This window comes from Castanea sativa, chromosome 9 (genome assembly GCF_040712315.1).
Source record: "Castanea sativa cultivar Marrone di Chiusa Pesio chromosome 9, ASM4071231v1".
NCBI lineage: Eukaryota > Viridiplantae > Streptophyta > Magnoliopsida > Fagales > Fagaceae > Castanea > Castanea sativa.
In genome coordinates, this window is record NC_134021.1 from 5,237,309 (window position 1) to 5,258,664 (window position 21,356).

A 21,356-nucleotide genomic window follows, 5' to 3' on the forward strand; every position below is an offset into this window, starting at 1 on the left:
ACAGGAAACTCATTATGATTGATTGACTTTGCATATGCTTATATTTCCACTTAAAAGGTGGATTTTCCCTGTTGAGGCTGCTAATGCGAATCCGCTATTAAACAAATCATATGAGTCCCAATGTCTTGTCTCATTTTCGGTGGAGAGCCCATAATTTAATTTTTAATACTATGTGTCACTAAATGACATTGGCATTATTTCCTATATATATAGTGTAAACTAGCTAGCTAGATTGTGTATATACAAAACACCACAAAAAATGAAGCTTGTAGTGTTGTTCTTGGTTATAATGGTCGTGAGCTCTTCTTGCTTGGCAGTGCCGATGAGAGGTATGTTGGGTGGTATATATGGACAAGAGCAGCTATACCATGCTCAGAAGAGAAAGGCAATGGAAGATAGTAAAGAAGAGAGCAAAGTTGAGTACCCTGATAGCAGCATCAACAACCACCATACCATACCTAGACAGAATTTCAATAGTGGGGAGGGCTCTTCTCAAGGAGAAAATGGTGATAGTAATGAAGGTGGAAGTGGGTAACAATAATTGGCCATGCACTTGGAGTATTTGATGTGAATAGTAGTGTTGATATATCTATATATCTAAATGGTTGTCAGTAGTTTTGTGTGTGTTTCTGATGGCTTGTAAGGTCTCGTACGTATTATTAGTTTCCTTATATAGCTTGCAAAGTTTGTGATAATAGTCTCGTTTTTAGTTGGGGTTCATGGAAAGTTCTAAATCTTTATCTCTAGCAGTCCCTCAACACTTCAGGTGCCATAATATTGTATAATTGTATATAGCAGTATAGGAACGTAGGGTCCAAACTGAAGAGTGTATGTTCAGTACTATCGTTTTTTTTTTTTTTTTTGAGAAGAATGTTCAGTACTATCCTGATCTTGAATGTAAAAGATATTAAGTTTGAGTAAAGGTCTCACTTAGTCTTGTTTTTGTTTTTGTTGGAGTCCATGAAAAGTTCTAAATAAACCAAAATTTTTATGAAGGGAAATGTTAACAGGCATCGTGCAGTGTTTGTTAAGGTTTCTTAATATGAGTCCTACGTAATAAAAAATGAGATAAATAAATGAAAAAAATATAAAAGTATTTATAAAGTTGAAAAAAAATGACATAGTAGCAAAAAATACAAAAAAGTTGTAAAAAAAAGTCAAAAGTTTTTGGTAACGGGCACCTTGTGGTGCCCGTTAATACCACCCTTTTATGAATAATTTGATCTCAACTTGGAAAAATATTTGTTTATTTAGCAAATAAGTCAAGCTCAAGTTCAAGCTTAAAGTCAATTATTAAACAAATCAAGCTTAAACATAATAATGTGTTTTTAAACAAGTTTCGTAAACATGAAACTCAATTTAAGTATATATAATATTATACTTTTATATGTATACTTGTCTAAAAATATCATATATAGACTTAAAATTAGATTATATAAGTTTATTAATAGATTCATATGATATCAAATTATTAATTGTATTTTATTATATACAATTAATTTGTAGTAAAAATTTATAGATTTGACAAGAAAAAAAAATTTTAGTTATGACTTTACTATATATGAAAAAAAAAAAGAGGCAAGCAACTCGCTCATGAAAAAGCTCGAGCTTATTCGATGAGAAAATCAACTAAGCTTGAACATCTAATCTTGTTTAGTAATAAGTTCGAGCTTGGCTATTCAAAAAAAAAAAAAATGAACAATTAAACTTTTAATACTTGATTTGACTTGGCTTGTTTATAGCCTACTCAAGTGTCTTAATTATGTATATTTCATTATATGATTAGTAGGGATGAAATATACTAACGGGTGGGAGTGAGTTTTGCATATCGGGCACAAATTTTCCACGCCATATCACCTCTTTGGGTGGAGGCAGGTTTCGTATATCTAATTTTTTTTTTTTTTATACATATTATATTCATAATTTTTATTTAGATATTTTAATTCTCTCTCTCTCTCATTAATCTCAAAACCATCTCTTTAGGAGTGACAAAATACCTCTAGCTCATTCCGCCTCTGACTTACCTTATTCCTGCCCCATGTGGTTTCCCTGACTCAAAAAGGAGACAAGGAGGGGAGCACCTCTAATCTAACTCCATCCCGACCTATTGCCCTGCGATTGCCCTGCCACAAAAAGGAGACAGGGAGGGGAGCACCTCTAATCCAACTCTGTCCCGACCTGTTGCCCTGCCACAAAAAGGAGACAGAGAGGGGAGCACCTCTAAATCTAATCCAGAGGAGACAGGGAGGGGAGCACCTCTAATCCAATTCCCAATTCCGTCCCAGCCTATTGCAATCCCTATCGTTGAATGCTAGGGTCCAGGGTCCAAACTGAAGCGGGCATATGGTCAGCACTGACATGTTCTTAAATGCAAATTAAGTTTGAATAACGGTCCCACTTGGAGAGCCAGTGCAAATTATATGTAGTTAACATAAGAATTGAATTTAGACGAAGCATAACAATACTGCATCTCATCTTTTCTGTCCTCACAAAAACTGTGCAAAAGATACTCTCTTTGATGCAGCTATGGAAGAAACTTCCAAGGTTTTAGATGTCATGTTCCTATCCATTTCCTCTGATGGTTATTCCCAAACCAATACGAATGGTATTTGGCCCAAAAAAGAGAAAGACAACCAAATAAGTATAATTGGTGACAATCCCAAAATCTCAATTTCCTACAATAAATTCAACCCAAGGCACCTACCGGTTGTAACATAATAAGTATGAATCACCCAAAATCATATTAATTAAAATTTAAATATAACAGAATAAAGAGAGATCTTCCAACGTTTTAATCTATACTTAAAGTTCTTGCTGTGTGCAACTCCAAAGATGGATATTACATAGCAAACCCAACAAAACACCTGAAAATCCTCCCACCACTTTCTCCACAGAAAATCCCTACTCAACCACCACACCCATCAACTGAAAGTCTGAAACTAACTAGCAGAAAGCCTAAAAACTCCAAAATGGCAGATTCACATCATCAGCAATAATAATTCTAAATCAGAGAAAAATGCTTTTTACATAATCGACCCTTTAAACGAGGGACGTTACATGGCTTAAGAACATCAGGCAATGCATGGGGTTTCGAATTGTCAAAGATAAATTACTAATGTTTTAAGCATATCAGTTAGTTGCTAGCATCTATTACAATGGAAATTTTAGACACTTTTGCAACATACATCACATTCTCTAACCAGAGTATTAAGAAGATCCGAGAATTCGATGTTTATGTGCAGAGCATAGCTAACAAGATTTGAAATCCAAAATGCAGATTTTTACAACTAAAAATTAATGTAATATTCCTGACTATTGCTTTACTGCAGATGGCGAAAAGGTCCTTCAAGTACAGTTCTTCCTACGTACAGTTCTTCCTCCACCAAGATTAGATGGTGCACCTTTACTTGGCCCAGGAAGCATGAGAGGGGCAACTTGACCAAGACTTGATTTCTTTGACATGCGCACCCTTGGATATGGATGAATTTTGGCTAGTTCACGGACTCGTTTTAGCAAAGTAGTTGGTAAGGGACGCAGGGCATGCTCCTGCTTCTGCTCAACCTGCATTTGCCATAAAATTAACATTATTATTGATTGTACCAAAGCAAGTCAAGATGACATTTTAAACTCAAAATGAAGAACAAATGTGCTTTTATTACAGTGATTCAGCATAAAATCCGAGGCACTAGAATAGTTGTAATATATTATATATCATAACAAGTTTAACTAACTCTTTGCAAATAAAAGAAAATAAGAGAGCTAACCCCTTTTTTGCTTGCTTTTTGTGCACCGCTAGCTCTCAAAAGATTTCGCCATTTGTCCTGCGGAGTCATAGATAGTGAGCGAAATTTCATGTTTAAATACAACTGCTTAATTGGAAAAGGCATTGTAAAATACCCTGAGATCAATAGGCGTGCGATAAGCAGATGTTGAAAACAGGTTCCTCTTTATATCAGTCCATCGGCCTATTCCATGTTCAGAAATACCATCAACCAACTTCATCACCTCGGAAAGGGTCCACATCCTTTGATGCTTTCTCCGATCATGCTTTTTAGATTTTTTCTTTGTCACACGGTCATCTTCAGACTCAGATGAGAGAGGTTCCTCTTCAGATTCAGGTGCCTGCACATGATCATATATTCATATATACGCTTTAATATTTGATATTCTGAAACCACAGCAGCACATGATCATGTCTACCACATCTCAGCATTTCAAGCAAAACGATACTTCCCATGCAATGATGGAAAAGAACAGAAAACTTACCTATCATTGGATATGGAAAAATCAATTTTCCCCCGAAAATTTCAGTTATATCCTTTTTGATAGACAAAGGACAATTTAATCAATAAGGTACAACCAAAAACAAATCAGTCTACAAGAATCAAAATATTTATGGATATATGCCAGGCATAAAATATGCCTGATGGCAAATGTCTTTCTTTATTTTATTTTTTATTGATAAGTAAAGCACACCTAGTGGGTTTTGAACCCACAGCCTCACCCTCCACTCACTTTCATGAGAGGACATACCATTTAAGCTAGAGCTCATTGGTGGCTAATGACAAAAGTCAGGATGCAGATCCCTCTGAAATGCAACAATAAAATCCTGACTGAAAATGTTAAATATATCATAAGACCCTCAGGCTCTCATCTCAGAGGACCACATTGCTACTGGCCAGTACAAATGACTAATTAAAACCATAGCCCCTTGGCCGCTAACTGCTAACATCTAGATATAAAAAATAAAAAAAATAGACAGTAAACTGAAACTGACCATATAGTTTTACCATTGCAAAAATATACTCCAAAGGCAGTTATTGTAATTTTGTTTTACAAAAGATTGGACACATTTCAACTCAACTAAGCCAAGGAAACATGTGCGCATGTTTATAAGCCAGCACACACACAGATTGGGGGAGAGGGGTTTGAGTTCAATGAAGCCTCTAAATTACTCGAAGAAATGAGAGGATGTGATGGGTTAGGACCTCCTTACCAAAATTGGCGCCTGTTTTGTCGCCTGTTTCTTTGGCCGTCCCCTCCGTGCCCGAACTTCAGACACTGACTGAATACTAGTAACACGCAAAGGTTTCTCCCCATGAACTACCGTTAGTGCTCTACGTCTCACATTATGAAGTTCACTATGAGATCTAACCTTCAGACTTGTATCCTTCGTAGCAGCAGCCAAATATTTTTCTCTTCCCTTCGAACATTTCGGTTTCTTATTTGGAACTTCTTCAATGTACCTCCTAGTAGGCTTACGCAATCTCTTCTCTCTAACTGCACCAATCTTGCTCGCTTCTAAAAAGCTCTTATCGTCATTATCAAAGTCATCAAATTTTCTTAATTCAAGTGAAGCAAGGTCTTCAGCTGGTGTTTGACATCCACATTTGCTCCTGAAGCCACCATGTAACTCACAGGTTAATGCCTTGTTAATAGCACCATTCTTGCATTCGGATGTTGGAATAGTCAATGTTGATGACTCTGAAATCCCTACAGCACCATTACTACTTCCACTTAATCCAGGAGACTGACTCTCCGAACTTGAGTTTCCCACATATGATCCCAAACGAGGACCAGATATCAATTCAACTTTCTCAAAATCAATGTCTGTTCTTGCAGAGAAAAGGCGAGAAAGTATCACATTGACTGTAATCTAATCTAGTTACAATAGCTGATTAGCAAACAAGACATCATAAAAATTTACCCAGAAGATAATCTTCACATGCATTGGAGAGACCATGTGTCGCTTCCAGATCATCTACTTCCTCAACTTCATCCAGAAATCCATCAAGAACCTACTAAAACATTAAGCAGAGATCAATCACAAACAATTTTTTTTTTTTTATGTTGCTCATAAATTAGCAGCATCAAAACATTTCTAGAAGTGCATAGTTCTCAAAAGGGGATGAAAATTCAAACTCAAGCAAGCCAGAACTGACTGATGACTTTTGCAAAGAAAATTTGAGTGTATTCTTCTGATAAGTAATTAATTTAAAAAGTGCCAAAATAGGGAGCAACCAATTACATAGAAGTATACACTTTTTTTTTGGGTTGACAGAATAAAAGAAGCGCTTGTAGCAAATCATTTATTACGAAAAATAAATAAGCGTAACACAAAAGCGGAAAAAGAAATAATAATAACTTGGTCATGTGGTCATTGTCCCCCACCCACTTAAACCCTATTCTTATATGGCATGGGACTGCCCAAGTAATAATGGGGCTTGCCGCTACTCAAACTTCCTACCACTAAGCCATGCCCTCGAGTGGTACATAGAAGTATTCACAAGGTAAAAGAAAATCATACAGAATAATAAATGTGCCATGATGTATAAATATCCACAAAAACAGATACGTACTTCAAGTTGTAAATCCTCTTCTCCTTCCTGAGTAGTATTAGAATCCAACCCACCTAGAGATTAATAAAATATTCACCAGTATTAGCATGATAAACAAAGTAAACAGGAAAAGCAGAAAACATGCAAATACCCAGAAAGCTAAAATTGTCAAGGAAAAAGGTGAACACCAGATGTACAGCTCTTGGGACAACCTACATAAATGTATCAAATTATCTACAGATATCCTGGATATCTGCATCAAACATTAGAAGCCCTTTTTTTTTTATAAGATGTCTGTGTCAAACATTAGAATCCCTTAACGCACTCTGATTTGACTGTGCAAAAATGTACTCCAATTAAGGCTGTAAATGAATCAAGGTATTTATGAACAACTTGTGATCAACTTGAAAAACTTGTTTTTGTTAATTTATTTAGCAATGAGCTAAGGTCAAGCCTAGGTTTAAGCTTGGTTATTAAACGAGCCAAGTTCAAACTTAATAATGTGTATGTGAGTATGAGGCTCAATTTGAGTATATTATAATATTATATGTTTATCTTCATATATTTATCAAAAAATATATTAAGAGAGAGAGGGAGTTTGAGATTGGATTATGTAACTTTGCAAATAAGTTCAAAAGATATCAAATTATAATTTTTAATATATTTATAATATAAACAGTAGTTTGTAGTTTTACCAATACAAGGTTGGTGAATCTAATTCTTATAAGTTCAATGCCAATGAGATCTAACTCAACCAACACCTCCTCCCTTTATATATGCTTGGTGGAGGACAAGGTCGTGGGTTCAATATTCACTAACTTATTAATAAATAAATAAATAAAAAGTTCATAAATGAAAATCATTCTTTTTAATTAACTCAAATAATATAATTTCAACTATAATTTAGTTAGTAATTATTAGCATGGATTTGTAAAGGCGTGAACCTTTTTAGCCACAATGTTTACTATACATAGGAGAAAGATAAGTTAATCAAGTGACTCATGAACAAGCCTTGTTAGACAAGAAACTGAACCAAGCTTGAATATTTAATCTAACTTAATGATGAGCTCAAGTAAAAATTAATAAACCAATCCTGAACTTGACTCAGCTTGGCTCATTTACAGATATTAATATCCCCACTCAATACTGTATCAGAATTTCACTAGTAATTTCTCAGAGACAGAAAACACTCAACTATGAAACAACATAATCAGAAAAAATAGTGGAGGGAAATATAAGCCCAAATTTAAAGATTATATAGTGATCAAAATTAATGTAAAAAAAAATTTAAATTAAATTCCCTGCAATGCTGTTTGTGTGTGACAACCTAGGTGCATACTACAGACGCAGGGAATCATTCCCACAAAAATCGGTTTCAAACTTTTTGAGGAAGTGCTGAAAACTCTATGAAACTCATCTCCAACGTCTTTTTGAGTAATGTATGTATAGGTGTTCTCACATCCTTTTTTTTACTTCTGCAATATTTAGGAGGGGGGGGGGGGGAGAAGATTCAGTGTGTTCAAAAAAGTTTATGAACCCAAGAAAATATTCCAAACTTATTCATGATAATCATGATGGATTAGACAGAGCGGGTGTTATCAAGTACTCCTAAAACTTCTATCTTCTCGCCTTTATCTAAACAAGTGGACCTTGAAATACATTCTTTCAAAGATAAAAGCAACAGCAAGGAGCAAGCTGACAAGTCATTAGAGTATTACCACTATTTGTTCTTAGTCCATACTCAAATCCACAGGAGAAATCATCCATTTGCAAGCCTTTTCCCAGATTCTCCCCACCAAAGCTTAGGACACCATCTACTGAAACATGCTCATTTTTTGGTTCCGCAAGTAAGTTCTCAACTTCAATCGCTTCATCTTCTAAAGCAGAAGCAAAAGATTCTTCTTTTTTTACCTACAAAGAGAACAACAGAAGGATGTTTGTAAAGGACAATGTCACAAGAGACAGCCAAGGAAAGGTCAAGGTACAGACAGGCATATTCTATGGCAGGAATTACATAAACTGACTTTATGGAAACAATTTTTTCCATTAGCAACTTTAAGAAAACATTTTTAAAACATGGAATATGAACTGGGACATGCACCATACAAAACATGCAAACATCTTAAGGCCTAAATACTCTTATTTCATGCCACTATCATGCAGACAGATAAGTTCGAAAAAAAATTTCCATACTCATGAAACCTCTCACCCTCCTCACTTCAACTTTTTAAGTTTTTTTTTTTGATAAGGAATAAACTTAGTTGAAATATGATAAAAGAAAATACAGAGAAAACAAGGCACACAGGCAGTGCGCAAAGAGGTTTCTTTTGAATTGCGTGAAATGGCTTTTTGTATGTTCGGTCAGAAAGTCAGAAACACACTAACCACAACCCCTTGCCATTATCCTACCAGATCCTAATCCATTTTTATTTTCTTGTTTTGATCAGTCAGCTCCTAATCATATTTATGCTACTTATGTAAATTTTTACTTGAATCCCTTATTAAAGTAGTGGATCTTACAAATCATACAGAACCAAAGTTTCCTAAGACATTTCATTTAAAAAACAAAAAAGCTTCCTAAAACATTCAAAAAAGAATTAACTCAATTGCTTTAAATTTTTTCAAGTTTAATCAGCTTGGATAAAAATTGAACAAATTTTCTAGTATTTTGCTTAACACTTAGAATGAGTTAAAGAAAACCCCTTTTTATGCTTAAATATTAGACTCGTCTGTTTCTTTCTTTTTTATAACTTCGATACTCTCAATTTTCTGCCTAGTTGCTTTACCTAATATTAAGTTTGCTAATTTTAACATATTTTCCAATGAGCTCTGGCTCAAATGGAACTTTGTTTTCTCCAAGTATGGGGGGATGATGATGCCATGGGTTCTAACCCAACTAGTTACATGTGTAACTAACAGAGAAGGCAACATATTCATTTCAAAAGCGCAAACATCATATTATGTTATCATGACTTCACACATGAAAAATGGTATAAAGACCAGAAAGATATAAGACTCCATCGTTTAAAAATTGTAAAATGTTTGATCAGCTTGGGTGATATTATTGACCAGATTTTCTAGTATTTTTCCTACCAATTGTAATGATTTGAATGAAAACACTTTTCACTCAACCCTTTTTTATGATTAAATATTAGACATCACATACTATTGTTCGACAAACTCATTTCTTTGCCTAGTTGCTTTCCCTATTCTTAAGTTTCTTACCTTTAGAAGTTTTCCATTTTATAATAATGACTCCGCACAATCTAATAAAATAGTAATGTATGCAAATCCTTTCCTTGCAAGTTGCAATGTGGAAAGAAGAAAAAAAACATGTCATTCCAAATTAAAAACATGATTTGTTGGATTGTTGGCAACCTCTGGTCTAATAATAAAAGCAACACCCAGTAAGATATTCTCACCCTCTGGCATTTCATGTTGGCAACCTTCTTATGAAAATGTGATTGTTTATCCATATCATTTATCCTCTTAAGCTTGAAATGACAGTTTCAATGATGCATCAGTTGGCTCATTGTGCCTAGCACATACAGGAAAGGAAATATTAGTAAAAATTATCGTCATGGCCATCAGAAAATGCCCAAGTAGACAAACTATACAGATTCAGGTCAATCATAAAACCTTTTTTTTTTAATAAGTAGATTCAGGTCAATTATAAACAATTAAAAGTGACCAGAAAAAAATTAAGATGAGAAATAAAGCACCACAGAATTACTAGAAGAAAATAGCTTTATAATAGGTGACATTAGGGGTAAAACAAAACTTTAAGATCCTCATAAACGAAGGAAAAGCATATTTGCATTCATCTCTTCTAATATTACATATGACATAGAGTATACTTTCCGATATTCTAACCCTTTTTGCACATTTTTCCTAATCTGCAGAGTTGTAAGGTAGGATAACAAAGAGCATAAAGGAATAGTCATAAAACATGGCCAAACATAGCACATAATTACTTATTCCCATTTATGAGTAGATAACCTCTTATGCATCATAATTCTCAAAGTTTAGATATTAGTTTCCTCAAGTAGGAACTAGGTGAAACATTTGTTTTTGCAATATTGTGCTTACAAAGTTGCGCTACAGCCTAAAAGCCTAAAGTATTTCTGACCAACATTTAACATCCCATGTTCAGATCTATCATCGGCATCTTCCTAAAACATCAAACCATCATTTTTTTTACAAGTAGGTTTTGACCCCATAGGGAGGGAAAAGAGAGATTCAGGATATTGACCTCCACTTGATGAAGCATGATCCCCAACTAACTGTGCTACCCCTTATAACCATTGCTGTTAGTGTTACTAGTGCATATTACAAGTTCAATCCACCACACCGTCGCCATGAATTTCCGAGGCGTCTCATGGGCCAGGACACCACTCTATCAAGGATCAATTCTAGAATTTTCTGACTATTTTCATCATTTATTGTGATCACTCCCATGCCCTCTAATCAATGTCACTGTTGATGGCAATATCTTTTCAAGAATGGGGCATCCACCATGAAAGAATTTGCTCATGAATTTATATAACTACAAGATGGACCAGAAGCAGACATCTGCATTAATATGCAATACTCATCTGATCACAAAAGTAATTAATCAATAAATTTTAAACCAAAATCAAAAATAAAAAAATTTCATAAAGAGGAAAAAAAATCAATATTAAAAAAAAAAAAAAAAAAATCTAAAGAAGATAAATCATCTAATATTATGATCTTCATGATCTAAGACCACACAGACAAGCAAATCATTTAGGGTCATACACACATTTTAAAAAAAAAATCTAAAAATGAATGAAAAAGACAACAACGTGAGCTGTACCCGAACTGTTTACCTTAAGCTTAGTCAAAGGTGTTTATTTTAATAATAATTAAAATTCCTTAAAAAAAACACAGAAGTTAATAATTTTCCCATCATTTTCCTTCGTTTTCTCCGCAACCAAACAGGTACCAAAATAAATTTCTTTTCTTAAAAAATACCTCATTCATCGGTAAAAGTAAATCCCAGCGACTTCAAACTCTCCGATCTGTAAGCTCAAACAATCTAAACCAAAAAAACACAAACATAATCACGATCTACCAAAAATTAAATAAAAAATAAAAAATAAAAAGCGAGTTAGAGAGAGAGAGAGAGAGAGAGAGAGAGAGAGAGAGAGATCTAACCTGCGAGTGAGCGATGGAGAGAGAGAGAGAGAGAGTGAGAGAAATTCGAGCGAATGTTCGAAACCGAAAAGCCTTAAAACCGCCAAAAAAGCGACACGAAACGAGGGATGATAATCTAGACGAAAATTGTAGTAAAAAAAAAAATGGATGGGTGCGTTTTCTTTCTCTTTCTCTGTTCTTTATTCGATGGAATCGAAATGTGTTTTTTTTCCCTGTGTTTTTTTTTTATATTTATAATTTTAGTATTTTTCGACCTATTCAATAAATTTTATTTGACACACTCACAGTTGAGTTCGTAACCTAATTTCTTGTTTGTGAAATGAATGTGATTTGTAAGAGAGAGAGAGAAGCCACGTGGTAAACATTTAATAAAGAGCGTTACTTGTTTTTTACTGTATACTTAGTCTTCGCTTTTGCTAACTCAATTGGTAAAATTTGTGGGTTTAAGTTAGCTCAATTGGTAAAGTTGTATAAAAGATTGGCGGTTCAATTTCCGCTTACACCAAAAATTAATTGGTGTCTTAGTCTGATAAAGAACTATTATCATAAACCGACATCATAAATTGAAACTCTCTAAAAAAAATTGATAAAATTTTTTATAATTAAATAAGAGATTTCAAAAACTGATTAATGTATAATCAGGACACCGATTAATGTATAATCAGGATGGACGCAGTTAAAATTATTTTCAAAAAAAAAATATGGATTTTTTTATGGCCGTTGAATTATTAGCGTGCACCGTCAAAAGGGTGCATGATGATGATGATGATGCGCGGCACCGGATCCGGTGGATAATTCCTTATCGTGTATTTGAGTCATTTATTATTATTATTATTATTTTTTTTTTTTTCAGTTTTAACCATTTATTTTAGGCTAGGCTCTAGGCCATATAGCCCACAGGTTAGTTCGGATTACAATCCTGGCTGAATCGCCTGCTTTGTTGTTATCGATAAATTTATATCCTGTTCCTACTACTGTACTCTCAAAAAAAAAAAGTTGTGTTTTTTTTTTCTTTTTTTCTTATACATTTATACAATTTTTAAATACAACTATTTTTTTCCCTAACTTACCATGTAAATTACAAATATACCCCTAAAATTTGGAATTATTTGGATTTAACATCCTAAAGTTTACCTATGTTAGCAAAAGTAGCACACCATTTTGCTTATTTGGAAAAAAAGTAAAATAAAAAATTTCAAACTTTAAAATGTAAAATCTAAATAACCACAAAGTTTAAGGATGTACTTTGCAATTTATACTTAGATAAAACGTGTAACTAGAAATAAGGTGTATATATATATATATATATATATATATATCAAACACATTATTGGATTTGTTTAAGTTAGCTCAACTTTCTTTTTCGACTAAGGGATTTAAAGTGAATTTCAACTAATTTAATTGGTAAAATATATTGCCATCAAGTAAGGAATCTAGAATTCAAATCTAATGACACTAAAAATCAATTAGTGAGCATACATCATATATTATATTTATATTTTATTTGTCAAAAAAAATCTTAATGATTTTACGAGATCTAATGTTCGAATTCCATCTATACTAAAAATAATTTAGTATCATAATCTAATGATAAAAAACAACTATTATAGAATCTCTTATTAAAATTCTATCTTATCTATTTAAGGAAAAACACCACCAACAACAAGAGCACTTCATCTGTTAATCCACATCTAGCTTGAATAGGAAAGTGCTTAAATTATATAACATTTTTTTTTATACAAAATAGAAATTCTGCTCAAACTTAATCTAAATGTATATGTGTGTGAAATTCTCATCTAAAGACTTGAACAGTAGTCTTTGCCCCCCACATTCCACAAACATTTATATTTGTGGAGTAACCATCACGCGCAATGCTAAATTATATAACATCTAACCACAAGTAATTATATACTTCTATATTTAGAGTTGTGATGTAATTGAGTAGTAAAAAAGAAATTTCATATCCATGCGTCTTTGCCAAATTGTGAATGTAAATAAAAACATTGGTGTACAGTAGATTCCTGACGCGTGGCTAAACTAGGGACGAGCATGTTCACACGATTTACCGACTAAGCTTTCATAATCCAGAAAAAAATTGTGGACTCTTAACTCTTTGGGGGGGGGACTTCCCAAGTTTTGAAATTATGTAAATGGTCCTATTAGATTACATAATAATTAATGATCAATAAATATCAGCTATTATTATTATTATTATTATTAGGGTCCGTTAATGTGTATCCTAAAAAGTTATAATTGAAAAAGCTATAATAATAATAGCTGATCAATAAATATTAGCTATTATTATTAGGGTTCGGTTATTTGGAAACATTATATGGGGAATTGAAAAAATTATAAACCTTTTTCAATTTCCGATAAAAAAATTTTCAAAAATGGTAAGGACACATATTAGTAAAATCCTTATTATTATTATTATTATTATTATATAAGTACCTAGTAGAGAAGAAAATGTAGAGTTCCAACTTTGAACGCAAGATACCACAAAATGGGTTAAACTTGTGTCTAAGTTATTGATGCATTGAACACAAAACATGTCCCCATAAAATATGCTATTGTCATTAGGCTTTTACTAAACTCCACCTCAATATGTGCCAATATGATCCCAAGATGAAATTTCTGATTACACAACTAGAGAAAAACCTTAAATAAAATCTTTGTGTGCGATGGATTAATGAAAAACTAATTTAAAATGTATACCACTTTAGAAAGTCTTACTCTTTCTAGTTTTTTTTACTTATTTTTTAAAACAGAATAAATCAATAAAAATAAATAATACCAAATACATATGCAATTTTTTTTTATAAAGAAAGTGAATAGTATTGAATTCTGATTGTGCAAATAAATGTAAATTATGTAGTCATACATCTTAGTTTGAATTTCGAAGTAGTGCTTTTAAGGTGGGACAAAAATTGGCTAAAACTATGTCGTAGCCAATGGCATAACTCAGTATCCTTTTATTAAATGTGATTTTTTTTTTTGAGAATCTATTGGATGTTAATTTTGAATAATTTATCATTGAATTACATTTTCTTATTATATACTCTATGCTATGCTTGCAAAATTTCTAAAAGATTAAAGATCAATAGTTATGTCATCATTCAAAATTATAAATTTCAAGTTTTTGTAGTTTAAAATTATGTATAAAAATTAAGTTTATTGATCGAATAGTAAATAACATCCGATTGACACAAAATTTGACATTTTTATTAAATATACAAAGTATATACAATTCAATGGCTAGAATTTCAAAATATGATGTTAATTTTTTTAATAAGATTTGTAGTAATTAACTACAACTAGATTTACAGTCAAACTTTATCCTTTAAAAAATGCTATAAAACCTTTCTCAAAACTTTGTCGATAATAGGTTAATATTGATTTTTCACATAATCTTATCCCTAACATTATCTTATAAAGAAACATTAGCTTCTTGTGTAAATTGTGAAAAAAAAATTGTATATATATAATCATGAAGATTTATTGTTTTTAAATCTGATGGTCCCCACTAAAATCATATCATATGTTAATTTCATTGACATCCACCGCTAAAGAAGAATAACAGTTCGCATCGCAAATATCTTCGTGACTTCAGAGGCGTCTTTTTAACGCCCTTGTAATGAGTTTGGTAGGTACAGTTCTGATTTTCTAAAACCTCGCTATGTTTTAAGAATTGACATTGCCACCAATAATGTCTGTGTTTTATGGTCAAAAATGTAAATTCATATCTTTTTTGAATGAACTGGAAAACTTTATTGAAAGCATAAAAAGAGGGAAAAATTAAAAAATAAAAGTGGTTGCAATCATTATTGCTATACCTATTATTTGGACAAAGAGCGAAGAAATCTGCATAAGAAACTTCCATTTATGTCCTTGAAAAAGCTTTGAAACATTAGAATCTAAAACGCTATTTATGAATGCAAAGGTCAAAAACCCTCATTGCACTATTTGTATGATTGTATCTTAATCTTACCCAATTATCTTAATGATTTTGACAGACAAGGTATTTTCAAAGGAATTTGATTTAGACTTTGCGGCACAAAAACCTCTTTGAGCTATCTAAATCTCTCAAACACTGACTTGTCATCTATATCTTCACCTAATTATCTGATGACTTCGACAGACCAGGCATTTTCAAAGGAATTGATTTGGATTTTGCACCACAAAAACCCTTTTGAGCACATGCACTTAGAAACTGAAAACGCGTGTGAAAATATGTATGGGTGAAAAAGTGTGTGGAAATACGTGCAATGTTATTTATAAACTGAAAACATCAGTTTAAGTGGGTGTACCAAATAAGGTCTAAATATTTCAAATGAGCAAAGTTACTGACTTGTCATATCATCAAGATGTACAGAGATAACTAAGAATCAGAAAACTTCTTGTAATTTAAGATTGTCCTTTAGTTCCCTGTTCTCCAATTGCATCACCGGTGGCGGCCAAACCTCGAATTTTAACATCATAGTGAACTTCTTCAACTCTTTTTAGGTCATACTTCATACCTGCCACAGGTGAAAGGTGATAGAAGATTAACACAAGAGGACCCCATTCAAAATAATAGCAGACTAGGAAATTTTGCATTGATATAAGGATTATGAAGGGAAAAAGGTTTGATAAGATGGCCTACCATCAAACTTCTTGCGCAAAAAATCATTTCGGAGATTAAGCATACGGAAGGCTGCATGCAGATCCGTTAAAAATTTCAACACCTTTCTTGGGCAATCATAGTCTCCAGCTGTCACTTGGTTCACCACATACCTTGGCTGCAAAGACGCAATGTACTGCTTAAGAAACCGATCCTTTTTACCAATTTATCGATTACTTTAACACTAACAAATAGGCCAATCAATGAGCAGCATAACTCAATCATTTTCCTCATCTTTATCACATTATAATGTTCAAAATACATGGTTTTAGTGCATGCTCCAGAAAGTACCTCTTCACATTTTGTTACTACCATATACAATTTTCAAATTTTCCTGGTGTCCCCACCATTTTAATCAAGACTGATGACAAACATGCAGAGAAAATGTTTGCAGTTTACATATGCAAGATGCCATGCTTTTGAAATTGTGCAGAAGAATTCTTACCAATTCATTGGACATGAAACAAATACCTGCATAATTAAGAATATCCCAACATCAGTGTATCTATCATAAAAAGAATGACCACTACTATATGCCAACTTAGCATCGACAAAAGATTAGAGAGTATAAATTGAACTCTTGAGGATGGTCATATAAGCATGACTTATTGGCTCTAAAAACCAACAAGTGCATATGAACTGTGATATTGATTATCACACTTCTGTAGTCTGTACCATATGCACCTGTATTGAATTCATAAGTCTATGTGTGTTGGTGGTGTTTTGGCCCATACACAAAAAGGAAAAGTTGTATGGACCTTATATGTGGCCAACAAGTTGGTATCATCCACATCATTATGACAAATTACCAATAAGATATTTGATGCTGCAAGAAAACTTACCAACAAGATAATCTTCAACGTCCAGATTAAACTCTGAATTGTTCACTGCATATTTGAAAAATAATTAATATTAGAATATAGTTCACTGCAAAAGTGAAAATGAACAAAATCTGATATTACTTTGGCAACTTAAACTGTATTATTACGACCAGAAATGATAAGGAAACATTGAAGGCGGTAATAGATATTAATTGACTGAAAAATTAGGGCATAAAGACTCAAGATATTTTTTGGGGAAGATAGATGTATGGGAAGTGAGAATAAAAAACAATTAGCAACATTGTTGCCACTGCTTTCTCCTTTTCTTTAGTAATAATAATTTTATTTAGTGAGACTACTTCATAGACTTGGGAATGTATACAAAGGAATCTAAAGAATTACAAGATGTTATGCACAAGAGGACAACGATTCTAGAAACTCAGATATAAAGCTACCATTGGTAAAACCCCAAGCACAGGACCAATCAAACAGCAATCTAGAAACAATTCTATCAAATATGTCCCTGTAATTTCCAAATTCTCAATTGTAATATAGTTACACTCTTGCCATAGTGACCACATCAAATATAACAAAACTAGATTCCAAATATGCGAAGACTACTTTCCTAACCAATTCCAACATCCAAACAAAAGATCAGCGACCATTCTGGGTAGCACCTACGGAAGCCCAAAGGTGCTAAAACAAAACTCCACAGCTAAAACACAGCATTACAGTGGAACAAAAGATGCTCTAGGTCTCCCCACTACAATGGCACAACATACAAAACCACCCAACTAATATGTATCCTCTCTTATTGAGATTATCACAAGGATCAAGCGAAATGCAATGTGTATATGCTGGCCCTATAGCTCCATTGGTAGTCTAGCATTGCACTACCATGACAAGTCCTAGGATCAAATCATGAGACGCATGGGAAATGGGTATGAGCAGTTTGGCAAAATTACGAAATACATATTGTACATAGCTCAAGTAACACAATCCAGATTTATGCACTTACAAACAAGATGAACAAATAAAAACCCATTATTGTAAATAAACAAAAATAGAGAGAGAGAGAGTAAAAGCAAGCATACACCCAATCATTTCCTCAGCTTCAGAATGCATAAGAAGGGTTCCTGTTTCCAACCAGTACATGAAAGCAATCAAAGAAACCACTGTCTGAGTCTCACTCCTCCAATCACCATGATACCTTTTTTCACAAACCAAGATGAATTGGCCAAATCATACATAAAATAAACCAAATTAGAGTCTAAGAAAATGAAAAAGCCTCTCTCTCTCATTCACGACTCACCTGTAGTACTGCCCAGGGCATTCACTCAGAACCACAGCAAGCCGATTGTACTGCTCCTTCAGCACACCAACCTGAGCCTTCGCTTTCTCCAAAAGCTCTAATTCAAACCAAAACACAAACACAGCACAAAACAGAGTGTGAAACCAAAACCCTAGAAATGTAAAGAGAGAGAGAGAGATGGAGTACCAGGAGTTGGGCGAGACTGGTGGACAAGGAGGAGATTGGCGTGGATGAGCCTGGTAGTGGACTCGATCTCCATCACCACAGCTCGAATGCGCTCGCGCAAGCTTCCGGAGTCTTCGAGCTGGACGCGGAAGTCCTCGAACTGCTTCTCCAGCGAAGGAAACGAGGTGGGTGGCGCGTGGGCTTCACCGTCCGCCATCGGAGAGTAGGAGCAGCAAGTGCGAGTTTGAGAAAGTGGACGAAACGTTTCGGTTGTTGAGCGAAAGGTGAGAAACGTGGGTGGTAGAGAAGTGGAGGAGGTTAGTGAGAAGAGTGGTAAAGAGAGTTTGGAGCGGTTAGGGTTTAAGGAACGACTCAAATTGAAGTAAACGTTTCGAAACGCTGGTCTCATATTTTTGGGAAAAAAGTGGAGGTGTTTGTTTGCCTTTTTACTGTAGCCTCACGTGGTACTTGAAAAGCAAAAATTATTATTATTATTATTATTTTTTTTTTTTTTAAGAATACTAAGTACAGTACTATTTTTTAAGACACTTGGAGAGGGTATAAGATTTTAAATAAACTGATAGTTGTTAATATCCAAAAAGAAAAGGCTAAATATTTATTTTTTAATTATGATTAGATAGGATTTAAAGGACATTTATATGTTTAAATTGTAATTGCAATGTAAGCTAATATTGTAAACACGCAAAAAGTAATAAATAATGTATATATTTGTAAATCATGGTAAATATTGTACTTTTCTTTTTTCAAATGTATATAAATTGTCACTTTTTTGTGACTAAAATGTAGAAGAATTTTTCAAATTTAAAATTTATTGTATTGTTCAATAATGATTATTCTATAACATCATACTATAATCATACTATAAAAAGAGGTTTATAAGGTTGAAATTCTTTTTATCCTCAAAGAGTATTCACACAAACTCATACAAAAATTCATGTCTAAGTAATACAAGAACCTACTTTTATTTATATATATATACACTCACTTTAAATTTTTTTTTTTAAAAACCCACATCATATTATCTGGAGTATTTTATACTATATTTTATTAAAATATTGTTATTTTTTAAATTATTTTTCTTCTTCACACACAACAATCATCATCCTAATTTTAGCCTTCATTCTCATGATATGTAAAAAATAATAAAAAATTTAATGCAAAATGAATAGTGTTAGTGTAAATTTACACTTTTACTATACCAACAATCTATTTTTAAATAGTTTTGCATAACTTGATATGAGTGAATTTTGAGTTTGGTTAGCTAAAATTTGATAATTTTTCTATTATACAAGCGTTGATGCGAGTGCTCTAAAAAGTAAAATTCTAACCATATGAAATTGGGATTCTTAAACAACACAACACATCAAGGAAAAGGTGTCATAACAGAAACAATGCCGACGACTTCAAAAGAACCATCAGCCCCAAAGAAACTGTCGGCTTCTTTAGGAATCGACAACTATGCCGACGGGTCTGGATGAAGTTGACAGGAATGTCTCCCTACTAGACCAACGGATGACCCCTGCTGGCGGAGAAGCATACCAACAGGTCCTACGTTGCCTTGTTTGGTCTACACACATATTCATATATGGAAACATCTTGTGCACCATGCTCAAAGACCCTACCACACAATTTTCACATTCCCAAAATGGAGAGTATCCCCAAGATTTTGATGGCATTAACTCCCCTTTCTCCCTATAAGGGAAATTCATGTATTCTCGGGATCTAGTAGGTCCTCCCTACCACTATATAAGCAATAGTTCTCCTCTTTTTTTAAGTATGTAGAAAATCTCTAGCTCCCTTATTATAGAGTTCTTAGAGATTTCTTATTCACTGACTTAACCTTTGGAGGGTTTTGGCCGGTACTCCACTGGTGCGTTCTGTTTGGTTCTCGTTTTCTTGTTCTTCAGGTACCTATTGGTGTGATCAGGAGCTATCAACTCACTGACGATTTTCGTGCAGCATCATCAATATATATATATATATATATATATATATATATATATATATATATATATATATATTATTCTCTTATCACAATCATTTATTTCACTAAACATAACTATAATTTAGTTATTAAAATTAATATATATTTGTGAAAGGGTGAAAAGTTTTAGTATTAATATTTATTTTATTTGAGAAATGAATAAGTTAATCAAATAACTTGTGAACAAGCTCAAACCTATTTAACAAAAATAAATAAATCAAAATTTGCTCAACTTATTTATAGCCTACATTAATGTTAATTCAACCTTAACTTGTGTTTAAAACAAAATTAAAGGAAAATATCCTAAACTTTTAATATTCATTTTTATTTGACTCATTTACAATCTTATATATGGACAATAATATTCATCAAAACCGTGCGTGGAGAGTCCGTAATGCTACCATCTGGGCCAAGACTTTTGTACATACTATTGTCTATACTATTATTAGGAGAATAAAAGTCTTCACTGTCCATATTTTATTGGGCTAAAATTATCCTTAGCGAACAGTAAAAAATATTTCTTAAAAGTAAAATAATAAGAAATATATTTGAACATTTGCATGCGTGCGTGCATACACACACGTATATATATATTATTTTACAGTTTATACAGCCACTCTTTAAAAATACTCACATTAGGTTATCTATTCTACATTATATTCTATTTGAATAAATTTTCATCATTTTTATTATTATTATCTTCATATTATATATATATATATATATATATATATATATATATATAGAGAGAGAGAGAGAGAGAGAGAGAGAGAGAGAGTCTGATCATGAGACATGAAAGTAAGAGGTGAGAGGAAAAAAATTAAAATAATAAAACACAAAACTACAGTAGCAACTATGTATTTTTACAGCAGGAAAT

General features: G+C 33.0%; 2 protein-coding genes across 4 annotated transcripts; both read right to left on the reverse strand.

Annotated features, from left to right (window-relative positions):
• Positions 1-3,085: 3,085 nt before the first annotated feature.
• Positions 3,086-11,818, reverse strand: LOC142611386 (uncharacterized). Of its 3 annotated transcripts, none has more exons than XM_075783502.1 (11): positions 11,517-11,720; positions 11,334-11,397; positions 10,591-10,884; positions 9,761-9,876; positions 8,057-8,249; positions 6,360-6,412; positions 5,708-5,798; positions 4,997-5,610; positions 3,898-4,122; positions 3,765-3,821; positions 3,086-3,561 (listed from the first exon to the last, which is right to left on the reverse strand). In XM_075783502.1, the coding sequence occupies exons 4-11, from the start codon at positions 9,812-9,814 to the stop codon at positions 3,346-3,348; spliced, it is 1,503 nt and encodes a 500-aa protein (XP_075639617.1). In that variant the 5' UTR covers positions 9,815-9,876; positions 10,591-10,884; positions 11,334-11,397; positions 11,517-11,720; the 3' UTR covers positions 3,086-3,345. The 3 variants fall into 3 exon arrangements, with proteins under 3 accessions (XP_075639617.1, XP_075639616.1, XP_075639615.1); XM_075783501.1 differs by having other exon boundaries at positions 10,591-10,910; positions 11,517-11,656; XM_075783500.1 differs by lacking the exon at positions 10,591-10,884 and having other exon boundaries at positions 11,517-11,818.
• A 3,947-nt stretch (positions 11,819-15,765) lies between these two features.
• On the reverse strand, positions 15,766-18,921 carry LOC142611387 (uncharacterized). Its single transcript, XM_075783503.1, has 7 exons — positions 18,496-18,921; positions 18,310-18,406; positions 18,092-18,207; positions 17,019-17,063; positions 16,622-16,647; positions 16,159-16,294; positions 15,766-16,033 (listed from the first exon to the last, which is right to left on the reverse strand). Exons 1-7 carry the CDS (start codon positions 18,881-18,883, stop codon positions 15,921-15,923), a joined length of 921 nt encoding a protein of 306 aa, XP_075639618.1. The 5' UTR covers positions 18,884-18,921; the 3' UTR covers positions 15,766-15,920.
• Between the last annotated feature and the right edge of the window lie 2,435 nt (positions 18,922-21,356).

What these genes read in the sequence shown, in the direction of transcription:
- LOC142611386 (XM_075783500.1), bottom strand. Translation starts at nt 9,814, where the DNA reads ATGGATAAACAATCACATTTTCATAAGAAGGTTGCCAACATGAAATGC. An exon ending in ATGTGAAGATTATCTTCTGG is followed by an intron (nt 5,611 to 5,707) that starts GTAAATTTTTAT and finishes CTGCAAGAACAG; the next exon opens with ACATTGATTTTGAGAAAGTT. An exon ending in GCACGCCTATTGATCTCAGG is followed by an intron (nt 3,822 to 3,897) that starts GTATTTTACAAT and finishes ATGACTCCGCAG; the next exon opens with GACAAATGGCGAAATCTTTT.
- LOC142611387 (XM_075783503.1), bottom strand. Translation starts at nt 18,883, where the DNA reads ATGAGACCAGCGTTTCGAAACGTTTACTTCAATTTGAGTCGTTCCTTA. An exon ending in TGCCCTGGGCAGTACTACAG is followed by an intron (nt 18,208 to 18,309) that starts GTGAGTCGTGAA and finishes TTGTGAAAAAAG; the next exon opens with GTATCATGGTGATTGGAGGA. An exon ending in CGTTGAAGATTATCTTGTTG is followed by an intron (nt 16,648 to 17,018) that starts GTAAGTTTTCTT and finishes TTAATTATGCAG; the next exon opens with GTATTTGTTTCATGTCCAAT.